Consider the following 15,721-nt stretch of genomic DNA (forward strand, 5'->3'; position numbering starts at 1 on the left):
CAGTCTGAAATTCTGTAGGTTTACAAATGTCTGCAAATGCATATGAAAGGGAAGATTTGGGCTTTAAGTGACTCATACTTGTTTACATTTCGTTTCATCACTGATCATAGCAAAGCTACTCATGTGAGGGTTGCTGGTGCAGCCACTAAAGTAAAACTCTTCTGTCAACTAGTGTCGTCTTCTTTCAGCATACCTTTAGAGCAAGCTCATCTCACACATTTAACACCATTGGTGTTACTGATACACTCACTGTGCAAAGATTTGCGGCTGTGTGAACATCTGTTAAATCATTGGACATGGATGTGTTATGCGTTTTGAATGTATTGAACTTTTTTTTTCAGTGTCCTGTATTTTTGTTGACAGCGATTAACACTGGGCTATCTTTGGTTTTTTTTGTGTATTATATTTTATGCATTTGAAAGCATCTTGTTTTTATTCAGTCTGAAATGGCTATCAGGGAAAAGTGAATGTGTTTATTTAAAATAAATAAACAAACAAACAAACAAGTCTCACATGATATGTTATGCCATTATTTTACTTTTAGTAGTAGAAGTAGGCTAGGTATATTGCTGTTTCTTCATGGTTTATGGTAGAGCACTTTATCACATTAGTGATCCACAAGAGGGCGCACAAGGATTGATTGATTGGGCGCTAGATTGACTCAAGGCTCTGACTGTCTACAGGAGTTTAGAACGTATAGAAAATTGAGGTGCAGTTCAGAGAAAATCAAGTACACGGGTTGTGAGTAAGATCAGGCTTGAGGCATATAAGACAACGGAGTGGTTTATGGTGTGGTGCGTTGATTTCATTTTTGCCTTCAGGCACTAGCATGGCGTGGATGTAGGCCTACCAGTTTTATGGAACACATTTTTTTTTGTTTGGTCATGAGTCCATAGACAGGCTAGTTCGAGTCGGTGCTGATTTCGGATTAACCGTTTCAAATGATAGCTTAAACATGCGATGCTTTAAAAGTGTTGTTTTAGCTGTGTTAACAGGTAGCTAGACTACATAAACAATGCCAGAGCCTAATCTATAATATAAAATATGGGTGGGTGGCTCATCACGTCAAATGGAAAGCACAAAACCCACTCGAAAGTACGACGTATTACAAAAAACAAAAGAGGCGGAGCTTGAGCAGTTGAGCGCAATCATAGCAGCCAAAGTCCTACGGCTGCGTGGGCAGAACAAGTGGTGGTAACATAAGCTCGGTGAAGTCTCTTTTTACTGTCTACGGGTTGAGCGCATAGCGTGCTGCTGTGTAGTGTGAGTGTCTGCCATCAAGTCCTACTTCTTTCTTGATTGAGGAAGGATAAGACATGTGCGAGGACATCTGAGGGGCTGCTTAGCAGGCTCTGAAGCTCAGATAAATTCATTCACTCTGGATTTAGGCGTATTGGAGGTCAAAACGAGTTGAAAAGATGATTCTTGCCACAGCCCAACGCGCAACAGCGAGTGTGATAAACGCCTTACTACCTTACAATGGAGTCGTCGAAGACGGATTTATGCAATGCATTCGTCGAGAAAATGAGGACTCTGTGTCACGGCCCTTGGCTAACAATATGAAAGCCACTGACTTTGCCAATGGAAAGGACATCAACCGAGCGTCTCGTCCAACGGATCTGGGGCGTATAACGACGCGAAGCAATGCTTTCTCGAGTCGTTTTTCCGGAAGTTCACAAGCAGGAGGATCACAGGCCTCCTCTCCCGAGTCTTCCCAGGACGTAGACTCTTTGGCCGAGGATTCAATTAATTCTCAGTTGGTAAATGATACAAGGAACCTTGTGGAAGTTTTCTTTCGCAGTTACAGCGGGCTCAAACATACACGGTGTTCCCAGCCGAAGGCGCTAGCCACCATGGACCGCCTTGTGAAGAGCCTAGTCGTAAAGCACGAACTTGTATACAAAGGTGATGCTCTTAGTCACGTCCTGTTCATGTTTAAGCCTGTACTTAACGTTTTTAACTTATTTGTTTGCCAATTGTCCATGTTTCAATAAGGCATGTCTTTCAAAAGATTAATTTAAATGTTAAAAATTCAACCATTACCCAGTTTTGAAATCTGGAATAAGGGCTTCCATCTAGGATACTGTGTGACGTTGAATAACGCTGTCAGCTTTGCCGTGGTCACACGTTTTTAGTAGGCCTAGTTGTGTTTTGCTATAGTCTGATCCATAGGGTAAATTGCTAAACTGCACTTTTTGATTCTACAGGCATGATCAACAGACTTAATTTTGATGAGCGAGGGGATGACATGAGCTTCATCTCCAGTGTAGCCAAAGACATGTTCAGTGATGGCAAAACTAACTGGGGGCGGATAGCCAGCTTGTTTTCCTTCGGTGCAGTGCTGTGCAGTCATCTGAAATCCAGGGGACAGGAGGGCTCGATTGAAGAAGTGGGCAATCTGATCTCTTCTTATCTGCTCTCAGACCAACTGGACTGGATGATCAACAACAAGGAATGGGTAAGCTGGCTTGTCTTAATCTTTGAAAAAAAATATGCTCTCATTTTGGAAGTCATATACCCACTTGATCCCACCTAGTAAAATCATTATGACAGGATGTCTTCAACATGGCACTGACTCAAGATTTGTTATCAATGTCAGGCCATGCAGTGTTTGTTAATTATTGGCTTTCCTTATTGATTGATTTAGATGATTTAGGGAATGCACTGTATTTCTTCATTGAGAAGATGATTGCTTCACATTTCCTGATTGTTCTGCTCTTGAACTTATTGCACCTCTTATGCAGCAAATGGCTTTCCTGTATTGTGAAACTGTTGTTGTGACTGGTGTTTGAACTTGAGGAATCACACTGCAGAATCGTAGAGGCTTGACCATGCTCTTCTCTAACTGTTCACAGGAAGGATTTGTGGAGTTTTTTCATGAGCAGGACCCAGAGTCTGCTGTGAGGGGAGCACTCACGGTGATTGCAGGAATGGCTGGGATTGGAGCAGGGCTTGCATTTCTCATCAGATGAATGTATTTTAATCGCAAGAGATCGCAAGAGATGAGTAAACCATGAACATGGGCACAATTTCTCAGGACCAGAGAACCTCTGTGTAAATGAGTCACATGATGACTGCCTTTATGTTGAACATTGACTGAAAGGAGCAGTTGGAGTGGATTTTGGACTGAGAATCAAACATTTGAACATTTACAGAGGACTAACTATTGCCTATTAGAATGTTGTAATATAGAGATATTTATTTTTATATTAAATATTTTCTGGAAAAACATATCTTGGGTAGCATCCAGTGTTGTTACTAGCCTGCACACCTCACCAGATGTGATATAAAAGAGAAGCTATTTTGCAGTTAACTTCTGTGATGCACCAATCCTAGTCAAGTCTATTTTCAGCTCATCACGAATATGTATATTGATTGGCTAGTCCATTCTGCAACTGCAGCGTCGAGATATGTCTCGCTGTTTTTCTTCTTCTCACTGTTGTCACAGATTTTATCACTCTGTTTTGGGCTTTTTAGCTATTTTTTTCTAGTTTTATAGCATTTCCAGCACAATTTGAGAGGATGACAAAGCAGGAACTAAGAAGTAGATTCAAAGATAGGCCTGTTTTACATGTAATGGCTGTGACCTCATAAAGCTTTCTTCCTTGTAGCTTCATTCATAGCTTTTAAGTTCCTGATATGGAGTCATCACACCTTGATGGGATGAACTCGGTCATTGAGAGAAGAGCAGAGTGGACTCTTTGTTGATTGACCGAGTGATTGATGTGAGATGATGTCTGTCTCAGCCACAAACACAGCACAAAATCCAATCACGTTCACAAATACCACGTCACAAATAAAACTGGTGTAGCATGTGATAACACATTTTTCATATGGTGTTTTTAATTATTTCTTTTTTTTTTGTGGCTTGTTGATGCCTTGTGGTTACGGTGTAAGTCCCTGGGTAAAAGTGATTGCCCCTGAAGGACTCCCCCCCCCCCTCATTAGCAAGGCACATGCTTTTATTGCATCAGGCAAACAAAACACAATCTCACTCAGTGCACACCCATGGTGACCACCATTACGCCAAGTCATTGCAAATGTTTTAGAGACAGAATGAGCCCGTAGAGTAAATGATTCACATATTTCGATTGGATTGGTTGCGCATAAAGGTTTTTTAATCACTTATAATCTCTTGAGACTGATCTCGAGATCTGCATTGGCGTTCTCTTCTGGTCAAGGACTAGAGTAATCTGGCTATCATCATACTAAGATCAATCTTTTAAGATTGAACATTAGTCTGGGGAGTCTGCTTTATTTCTACTGCACAAGAGGCTGATCAATGGGTTTAGTTCAAATGACTCCAAACGCTTGGATAGTCCTTCAACCAATCAGACCAGCGATCCGGGTGCGCCTAGTGGATAAGCCAGTTTTTGATTGGACCCAGCAAACGTGGACAGGAAACAGGAGAGATAGAAGTGAATGTTTCCAGCCTGAGCTGCAAGACGAAATCCAAATCGCCGGCAGATCAGGCTGGGTCTAGGGTCAGCCTAGGACTAGAGCTTAATCCTATGGGAAACATTGGCTGTCAGCTTTTTATTGTTCTCAAAATCGCTCTGAAAGGGATCCCCACTTATGTCATTCTTCCTCGTTATAGAGGTGTGGACATTATTCATACTTAGAAAGATACTTTTTTGTTATTTATCTTTCTTGGTGTGAATGTCCCTTGAGCGCTCAATGGAAGACACAGTTGTGTTGGTCTCTCCTAAGGAGTTGTGGGAAGGGAAATGAGGATTTCAAAGGCAAGTCCCTGGAGCACATTCACGTGTTGTTTATTCATGTGCTCATGGGACATGGGTCTATCATTTCCTTGAAAACGCCCAACTGGGAGAGTAACAGCAGTGGAGTTGACTCAAGGCAAATGCTGAAGGACACATTCAAACAGACAGAGTGATCATGTGCACATTTCCCAACCAGCAGAACACATGCATGGCCCTTCACATGTTTACTGCCTCAGCTAGGCTGCAGGATCTTGAGTCCATCCCACGGATTCGTTCAGATCATAACAATATGCTGCAAGCATAGCAAAAGGCACAAGAACAAAATGTCCCAAAATTATCTTTAGAACAGAAGCTCCCCAAGCAGGTGTGTTTGCTTGGAGATCTTTATATGAAAATACTTTTCTATGTGAGTTGATTTTGTTCTAGCCTAAAGGTTAGGTCGATTTAAAGACAAACATTTCCCTGTGGCTGCTCTTTAAATGCCACTCTGACTGGAATCAGGAAGAGTAAGCTGCCGAGGAGATTAGGCACCACCTGATTAGAGCAAAGCTGCAATAAATGTCCTTTTTTTGATGTATGATTTTATAGGCCTTTGTGGTTTTGGTGTCATCTTCAAATTCAACATGATGATACATAATTATATAAAGAACAGATTAACACGTGTAGTTTCCGCCAGTCATTCAGGACATGCATGTGGTATGTTATGGTTATGGTTATGGTTATGGTTATGGTTATTTAGCAGACGCCTTTGTCCAAAGCGACATACAAATAAATAACAATACAAATTAAATTAATAGTGAACAACATGTTCTAGGCAGGAACACAGACAAAAAATTGCACAGCATGACATTGCTAACCATGTCCCCAAAAGACACCAGTTAGCATGTTTGTTAGCTTCTAGCAGTGCAAATAAGGCTGGTGTTTGCAGGGCTTTGCATGTTATAGCTAGCTCGTTAGTTTTAGACCAAAGTCCCATAGTGCTGCCCAGGGACCTGTGGACAGCTTACAGGGAAGGAACTACCTGAACAGCACTGTTCATCTTATCAGCCAGGTGTAGTCACAGATATGGAAATCTATCATGAAACAAACATACGTTGCCATTTCAGGTTGTGATAAGTCTAAGTCGTTGTGAGGGCCGCTTGAAAGACATGGTGACACCTGTTGTCAATTTCTCATGTTGGAGCAGTTGAGTGTAAAGAAATGATAAAGGTCCGCACATTGATAGAAGCTCCCAAACGTTTAGCACAACGTTTCGGACCAAGGTCCTTCATCAAGGTACTGAGATGTGCGCGCATTCTCTTGTTTTTAGCAGTTGAGTGTAAACATCTCTAAGTTACCTTGCTGCACTTTGTTAGATTGGTTCTGTCTACTCAAAACAAAACCAAAAGCGTTGTGTTCATTCGAAAGAAAGGTCACTGTTTTCCACACTTGGGTTTTACCCAAGTGCAGTCGGTGTAAAATGGTCACTAAATGTAGCTGTCACATTAAACTACATCAAGCTAATGAAGGCTACGATGTCTGTTGCAATTGAGTTTATGTGCCTGTGAGTCCAACAGGCAATTGCAAACATTCCCAACATATCTTGAGGTGTGCCACACAACTGCAAGGACAGCCTCACCCTTGCGATATCTGCTGTGTGTTTGTTATCCAGAGTTGGCAGCTACACCCTCTTATAAAACCTTGCAAGGGTATGTTGGGCCATTATTTCTTGTCTAATGCAAGGACGACGGGTTTGTGGCCCCTCTTGGTGAAGGTCTTGCTTTTGCTGGCAGCCTGGCTCAATCGGCTCGGCTGGTGTCCTGTCCGACCTCTGTTAAGGTTATATGCAACAGTGTGTTTAGACCGTCACTGACTGGCAATGCTTGAGGTATGAGTGTGGTATTTACACCCATACTGGTGAGTGATGATTAAACAGACTGCACCACTCCTCCATACCCTTATGGAATGTTATTTGCTGCTGTGATGAGTTTGTCAGTCTCTAGAGACCTATGGCACGCTGGTGCTCTGTCTAGCCTATCAGTGAGCTTTTAACATTATGCTGGAAAGGCTGTTTATATTCAAAAGAGGCTGCTATGTCTGTTTCGCATCATAATGCTCCTCAAGGTAGGGTGACCAGACATCCCCGGTTTCAGGGGACAGTCCCCGTTTTTGGTTGTACATATACAGAAAAACTACCTATGTCCCTGTTTTTTGAAGATAAAACGTATGTATTTCAATCAAATTGATAGTCAAACTGAACTGAAATGAACTCATTCTTGGGATCATGTCCCCAGTTTTGGTCTTGAACATCTGAATCTGATCTCCTTACCTCAAGGAAAAATATCTACTCCTCTCCTGTCATCGTTGCTCATATGGGTACACAAGTCAATCAATGGCAGAAGTGATTTTCTGTGTTTATGGTTTCTGTCTCATGGCCTGCGGTGTTGTGTACACTACCAAAAAGTGTGTTATTGTCAAGCTGTACTGTTATGACCTTTATCAAGAGGAAGTCTCAGTAACATTCAACACTTCTAACTAATTTGCTGTCCAGTGGAATTTTTCTACACTCAGTCTCAACCCAGTTTCAGATTTGTGCTGTTGTGTAGGCAGTCTGTTCAATGCCAGAAGATGCTAAAATGGCCCATAACACCTCGATAAGTTTTGGGGTCCATTTTATAGTGGCAGTGTTGTGGGGGTTCTTCATGTCAGACTAATTACACTCTAGTGAAATAAATATATTTACCAGGAGGAGGTATTATGTAACAACAAACATGTATTGTTGTGATCTCAGAATGGAGTTTTATTAAGTTGATGACCTTTAGCTCAACTGGTAGGGCAAAGAGCTCACAACACCGCAAATTTAGTTTCAATTCCCAGGGATCACACACTGTAAATACCTTACAAGAACCACAGTTACAGGCAGTTCTCATGAACCTGTCTGCCAAGTAAATAGATGCAGACGTGTAATTTGATAGGAGTTAATGAGTGTCCTGTGACACATTTCAAATGATGCAGCGTTCCAATCTAGAGATGTGTATTTATTATTTGCATTTGTTTAAAAAATTTTTGTCGTCATCATAGAATATCCTTATATTCACATATAAGAAGACAATACCCATTTTCAGTTCTAAATGAATCATCGCTGCACACAATATGTAGGTTAGTTGTTTTTTTTAACCACTGACTGTGTGTGTGTGACTATGTAGGTCACCTACTTCCCATTATGCAAGCCATTTCTGCCACCCTTTGTGTTTTCAAGATGTTTTGGCATAGTCAGAACGTCTGTATTAGCATTTTCGTTGGGTCTTCGTGGCCAGTGTCAATAGCTGTAGGCCACAAGGTTAACCTGCTACAGGTCTAGACTTGTCTGTTTGGAATGAAGCCTTGGCTGATGTTTCATGTCACAAGTTGGGGGTGGAGGGCAATGGAAAACAACACGTAACCTATGGCCTCAGCATTCATCACAGAACTCAGTGAACCCTTGGAGCTGAGATCATATTTCCTTAATGTTTTCATAAATGGTCAGGTGAGACCCGCTGTCATTTTTGTTTTTTTTACAGAGTTATACATATTGAACATATTGACCTCAATCTTGGTGATTGCTGATGTTTCATTTCTGGTAAACCTTTGTCCTAAGTTGACCTGAGTTGAATGAGCCCAGTTGAATGAGCTTCCAAGAAATGTATAGTTGCTATGCAAAGTCGGGCTGAAATCTTTCCCTGCCTCCCATATGGACACAAACAAATAAAACGGACATGTGGTACGGCAGGATAGCAATGGAGGAATTATTAAGAACGCACAGATCTGTGGCCATGACGACACAAGGAGCCAAGACAAAATGGGACAATGTCACTGAAAGGACATAACCTGACTTTCGCCAGATCCTGTAGTTCGCTGTCTGCTTCACACAAGGATCTGGGACTTCTCGATAGGAGATGTATTTCTGAAGGCGGGTCCTTGTAAAACATCCTCACATGTGATTTGATAAACCACTTGCCTGTTATCTTGAATGACGTGCTAGGCTTCTTCAAGTTCTTGCCAAACCCGGTCGGAAGAAGAGTAAAAACATCCTTGCCACCAATAAATGTCTTCAAAACTATTCTCTGAAAGAATGAATACTCGATAGATTCGACAAAACGGTTGAAATAGCAGAATCAATGTCAGCACAAGACTCCTCGCTGCGTGCCGCCATTGTTATTTGAATCAAACACTCGCTTCGGCGCTCCTGATTGGCTGCTCATTTTTTGATCACTGGCACAGGGGTTTGGATTGCCCTCGCGTCCAGACCCTTGTGTGGAGCTCAGCGAAACGCCTCTGGTGGAGCATGGCGGAACTACAAGGGTCTGGCGAGAGTCAGGCTAGAAAGGACAATCCTGGGCGGAAATGTGGGTGTCTGGGCCCCCACTGAGGAAAGCTCCTCAAAGCAGATAACCATCTCTCTGTGATCCAGCTAACCTCCTCATGTGAGACAGAATGACATTTAGTAATTTGCATTTATTAATTTATCAGAAATGTTTAAACCAAAGTTACAACACATATTGACTATATTACAAGGGACTACATTGTCCCTGGAGTAACTTGGGTTTAAGCACCTTTCTCAAGAGCACAATGGTGGAAGCCAGGAATTGAATCCACAACTTTTCAGGCTACTGCATGCTAGCAGCGTCGGGTCCTTATTACCACTTCGAACGTGCATTATTTTCCTATAAACGCACGGCGCGTCGTTGATTATCCCTTACTTAAGTGACCCTTTGCAGCTATAACAGCTTCAACTCCTCTGGGAAGGCTTTTCACAAGATTAAGGAGTGTGTTTATGGGAATTTTTGGCCATTCTTCCAGAAGCGCATGTTCTCAGTCAGGACTCTGTGCAGGCCAGTCAATTTCATCCACACCAAACTCTGTCATCCATGTCTTTATGGACCTTGCTTTGTGCACTGGTGCAGGAACCAGAAGGGGCCATCCCTGAGCTGGGCTTTGCCCCTATAAGTTCCAGTAAAAGGAACTCTGAATGCTTCAGCATTAACCAAGAGATTTTGGACAATTCCATGCTCCCAACTTTGAGGGAACAGTTTGAGAATGGCCAGTCAAAGATGTTCCTGGTATCACTTGGGGTTTCAGGTCTCAGCGTCATACTCACTCTCCCTGAGGTGAAGGGAGAGCAACCCCTGGGTGCAAAGTAGCTGGTTGTTAAAGTTAGCGTTCATTGATATTTAGCAGACGTTTTTATCCCGACACACACTCACAATGGCTGGTTCAGGAATTGAACCTGGGTCAACCGGTTGTCAGTTGGTGACTTGCTGGAATGAAGCAGGGGTTTGATTATCTTCTATTAGGTCACCTGGCGGAGGGAGAGTACGATGTTGATAAACCAGAAACTCCCAATGAATCCAGACACAGTGCTGATGACGTGTCCAGCTGCATTCAGAAGATGTTTTCACTCAACTGACACATGCGGTCAAAACTGATGTCTAGTCAGTATATACAGTAGCTTATTCCAAACCCCATCCTCGAATACGAGTCTCAAACAGACTAATCACATCTCATGAGCTTATCTTTCAACATATGACTGAGGCAGAAATTCAAGACTAAATTGAACATCAAAAACATCTCAACTCCACCTTGTCTGATTGTGTGACCATGTAGTCATTGACAAGAGCATGTCATGTTTAAGTGCTATTTATATTTCAACAGCTCAGAATGAGAAGAAGCTTAACAATGTGACAACCATAATGAAGTCATGCAGTGTTAGAGGAACTAACATGTGTCTGTCCTTGAAAAAAAAAGGACAGTCATGAAAACGGGAGACTGGAAAGTTTGTCATGAGATCTCAGTCAGGGCAAGCAAGCACACGGGATGGACAGAATGAGGAAGGAGGACTGCCACTAATAGCTTCCTTCTTCCAATGATATCCCCTTATTAGCATGACTTGATGTGCAGGTCCTTAAACAGCTCAGGCGAGCATCACTGAGGCCTTGGGCGCACTGACTGTACCATAATTACACAGTGCAGAGTGAGCGCAGTGAACCCTGCCATCTCCTTCTGAGCTCTCTAACGTGGGGGAGCGCACCCACCTGTGACCTCATTTCTCTCCAACTACCGTTCTTTGTCTGCAGAGGTTTGCTGTTTGTGCTGTGTGTGTGTGTGTGTGTGTGTGTGTGTGTATGGTGTAGGCTACGACATCAAAGTTATGTTTCATGTTTTTGAGACTCTTTTTGAAAAGAAATGACAAGCAACTGACAAGGAATGTCAACATCTTCTATGATCTTTAAACAATCCCTTACCTTTCATAAGATTATATCTTCCACTGATTTTTCTTTCCCACAAATTGGGTCAAAGGCAAGAACAGGCCTATTATTTTCTCCAGCTGCTCATCGTCCATGAGCCTGAGTTATCCAACAGATAACCACTCTGTTGATATGTCTAACAAAGGCTAGTAGTTAAGGTATGTCTGCCTGTCTGTCTCCTGTTTTTCTGAGACAAAGGGATGCTATTCTGGGCTGGTTTGTTCAACTTGCGGTTTAAATCTAAATCCCATAATGTTGGCCTTGTTGTCTGCTCTTAAAATGGTTCTTTGCTAATGTGTCTTGTTGGGGAATTCACAAATGTTTACAACATAAATGAACTAAAGGATGCTGTGTGCACGGATGATAGGCCAAGCTGTCACAGTTTTGCTGAAAATAACTGTTGACAACATTGCTAATGACAATGCTTCATGAAAAGAAAAAAGATTGTGATTTCAAGTTAAGTTTGCGATAAGACATGATGTATTATATAGATCATCACTGTGTGGGCTGATTCACCTTTCAATGATATTGAATTATGCAGTTCTATATGTGAGTCACTTGCTAATGTTAGTGAGTTGGAACGGTGACGAGAACAGCTGATGTGGAACATCAGCCCACAGTAACCTTGGCCTGGTTCGGATCATGCATTTGACCTCCGCTGAGCTATTGCCAAATAAGCATGACTAAACCTCATGTGGCAGTAAATCGCATCCATTTATTGCAGTAGGTCTTAGGATATTCCTTGCACAATGTTTGACAGGTGATTGAGTTGGACTTGTCAGTCATGTCTTTGCAACATACTCATCCTTTCTTAGACTGCCTTTGTGTACATATTTTATGGAAGCATAATAAGAAGAATGCAACATAGGGTTTAAAACCTTTTCAGGTAGAAAACTTAAATGTGGGTTCAATGTGCAACATTTAATGGAGGTTAGATAACAGAATGAACTATAAACGTAGATTGAGATATGGATAACATGATTTTAAAAAGTTACAATTCAGACATGTATGTGGCTTGCCTGATTGTCTCCCTGGATGCTTGAAGATTTAGAACATCATAAGGGCTGTACATTTGATCACTAACAGAGAGTGATCGCTGTGAGAGAGCCATTATTTTCTCTTACTTGAAATACGTTTGTGAAATAGCTACACTTGCAGTATCAGCTTTTTAAGGTGCACTCTAAGAAAAACAATTATATTGCATGCTTCACATGGAACCCCTAAATGGTTCTTCTAACCATTTTGAATGGTTCTTCAAAGGACCCCTAAGGGGACAGTGCAGTCTCCACTCTACCCTTTGTGAAAATAGAAACAAAGCTGTGCATGTTTTTCTTCTGTAAACTAACTTGACTGATATGTGTTCTTGCTCTTAAAGGTAGACATTACAAACTATAGGTGTGTGAGTGGCTGAAGAGAGCATTGGGTTGAGAGAAAACTGAGTGTGAAAAATTGAGAGAATAGAATAGAATAGAATGTGTCTTTGCTATCATTGTCACAGGTACAACACAATTGTACAAAAGTGCTCCCCAGTCAGTGCTTCATTCCAAAAAAATGGTATATACAAAAAAAAGTCTATATACACATATAATTGAATTTCTAGTGTTACAGTACTTAAACATAATGAATAGAAACAGAAAACAGCATTAGCAGCATATAAACACACAGCGATGCACACCAAGTACACCATCATTGCATAAAAACAATTTGAACATACGTCTACAGACATTTCCGTCATTGCATTGATCCATTTCTCATCAGATTCCATATTTCACACAATTTTTTTTTTACAGCATTCAGGGTGCAGCAAAAGAGGCGGAGTGTCTGTGTGTTTGTAAACTGAGATCAATGCCTACTGGTGAGAAGTGACGAGATCTTCAGCTCTCAGCCTGGTCAGATGGGGGTTTATACTCTCCTTAGCCCTCAGGGACCTGGGAAAGTGTGGGAAAGGTGCAACGTAGTTGTGTTTATAGGTATCAGAGTCCTGCTTACTACAGTGATATGATGATGACATTGAACCAGTTTGTTATCAGGGTAGATCAGTTAACATGGGAACTGACCATTTGGAATGTAAACTGCCAAACAGCTATAGCTGGAAAATCACATACTGTATACAGGCAGCCATTTGTAAAACCAGCGACAAGGATTTCGTCAAAACTTCACTTCACTTTGTAACTACAAGGTGCAATGACAATAAAAAACCTCTTGACTTGACTTTAAAACATATTCCCACATCTCCAGGTGAGGACATAAACACATGTACGCGTCCTGTGAATATACAACTTTTACCGTGTTTCTTTTTTCTTTTTCAGAGTTTTATGACCATTTACGACAATATAACCATAAAAACAGAGCTATCAGCAGGCAGTAAAAATGCTAATTTTACACAGGAAAGAACTGTACACTTCCTATATCTAAGACGTTAATGTAAATACGTTATTTATTGGTTTGTGAGAAGTGCAATCAGTCATCACCATGAATCTGATAGAAGCTTTTATGAATGAAAGACAAATATGGCTCTATGTAAACATGGAGTCATATCCTGCTTGGAGCAGCTTTAGTAGACATAGGAGGTCTTGTGACAACAGACTTACAGTCTGACATGTGACAGAGTGGTAAACTTTAGGCTTCATTCATACAGCCAACAGAACAGTGTTAGGCCTTCCAATGGCCTCTCTGAGACTATAAGAGGTTGGAGAAGTCAACCTTTCACTGTCCAGAACTGACCAAAATTGCTCCTCGTCTGGGAATTTGATGAGTCTTGAGAACTGAGGTTGAATAATAACCTCTGGCCAGACACTGGGTTCCAAAGATTTAATTAGATTTTCTCCCTTACAACATGTTAGCTGATTTCATGGTGAACTATTTTTACACTTTAGCAGCACAATAGATCATGACCGCAGACCAAAAAGAAAACAAATGTTTCCCCCGTCAAGAAATACTTGCTAATTTGGTGTCGTCAAACATAGAGGCATACAATTAGATTGTCTTGGTATGAGCATTCATTTAATGTGTGTGCACACATCAGCATGCGAGAGACACTGAAACCACTGTCCGGCATGTGGGTGGGCCCTATATGACCCAAAGTCTGACATGACCGGGCCTCAGGTCAAAGAAGTTTGAGGCTGTGGCACACCCACTGGCTGTCCTGCAGCCATTACATTTAATTTGGGCCTCTACGCATTTCCATTCTCCATCCACTGACACGGTATTATGTTATTTCTTATGTTTGTTTCCCATACCCATGCTGTTAGTGCGGGCTTATCCTGATATGAGTGTATGAACTCAGCTGGCCCCTGGCAGATAGGCACCCCCTTATGAGCTGTGGTTCTGCTGCTAAAAAGGAGTTTCATGTTGTGGCACCGTATAAATAAAATTGAATTGAACCGAATTGAATTACGTTATAAACCAAACTCTGACATGTCCTAAACAAAGAGTCCCCTTTCAGTCTTTCGCTTTCCTGAGCATGAGATACCGTAAACAGGAACATGATAAATGTGCCAACAAACAGGGATAAACAAGCCTAGCGAGAAGGGAGGAATGAAAGGGGAGGTGAAAAACATGAAGGAGAGAGAGCGAGAGAGAGAGAGACCTGCATGAGTGACAGGAAAGGTTTGAGTAAAGTCCAAATGATAAGTGGAACGATAAGCTGTCTGTTCAAAGACACCATGCCGTGCGCTGTGTTGTGCAGATATTTTTGCCCATGGACATTTTTCATCTGTTTAAGTTGAATCAATTGGACCAGTTGGATTTTTATAAATAGTTTGTAGAGTCTTTGATTTCAGCACGTGACGCACTCTATGTTACACTTTGTGCAAGAAAATTAATACCTACCTAGCGAACTAAACTCAGCCAGCTACAAGATTGCTCAAGGAGCATGCACTTCAAAGAGGTGGTTGTTGTTGTCAACCGCCCACACAATTAGAGACGTATTGATACACCTCTCTAAAGAATGTGCTCGTTTACTCTGACCTTCAGTGATGGGATTAAAGGTGGATAGGCTAAGAGACACATCCTCTTTTACTACTTTAAGCCTATAAAATAGAATCTGAATAAAAATAGCTCACCAGCAAACCACACTACACCGGAGTGGGAATGTCCGAAAGAACTACTATCTTGTGTGAAATACCATGACGTCTACTTCCAGTTTATGGTTAGTGTGCCCCCACCCCCACACCCCCCATGTAAAATACTTCCTTCACCATTAACCATTGTGCTCTAGCCAGCCAGAAACCATGAAGCGAATATGTGTTCCGACCTCAGAAACAGGAAGTGATGCAGGGAAACCTGTAAACTATAGGGGGCTGACTAAAAGCTTGACAGCTGTCAGGGAATAGGGAAATAGATGTTTCACATACAACCACACGCAAACACACACATGCATGCATGCACGTACACACACACACACACACACACACACACACACAGATAGAAGGAAAAATTGTCCTCTGACACAAGAAAGAGGAGAGCACAGACTTTAAGAAACTTTGAGTGAGTTTTTGTCTGGCAAACAGCAGCATCAACAGGTGACACCGGTATAAAGCAAACTAGGTATTGTTTTTCAGTGTTTTATCCACGCCAGAGCACAAGAGCCAGGCAAGTATCGGGGGGACCAACACACATGTTGATCTCAGTCTTTGGCTGCGATTCCCAGATTTGTTAAGAAGCTCTTAAGTGCTAAGAACTTCTTAGGAGCGTTCTTAGAGCGCTCCTAAGAAGTTCTTAGCAATTAAGAGCTTC

At 41.7% G+C, this 15,721-nt stretch overlaps 1 protein-coding gene across 1 annotated transcript; it reads left to right on the forward strand.

The window, feature by feature from the left end:
• Positions 1-1,169: 1,169 nt before the first annotated feature.
• mcl1b (MCL1 apoptosis regulator, BCL2 family member b) lies at positions 1,170-3,231 on the forward strand. The gene is made up of 3 exons (XM_062538843.1): positions 1,170-1,905; positions 2,208-2,458; positions 2,856-3,231. Exons 1-3 carry the CDS (start codon positions 1,419-1,421, stop codon positions 2,970-2,972), a joined length of 855 nt encoding a protein of 284 aa, XP_062394827.1. The 5' UTR covers positions 1,170-1,418; the 3' UTR covers positions 2,973-3,231.
• Positions 3,232-15,721: the final 12,490 nt, after the last annotated feature.

Source organism: Sardina pilchardus, chromosome 6 (assembly GCF_963854185.1).
Source record: "Sardina pilchardus chromosome 6, fSarPil1.1, whole genome shotgun sequence".
NCBI lineage: Eukaryota > Metazoa > Chordata > Actinopteri > Clupeiformes > Clupeidae > Sardina > Sardina pilchardus.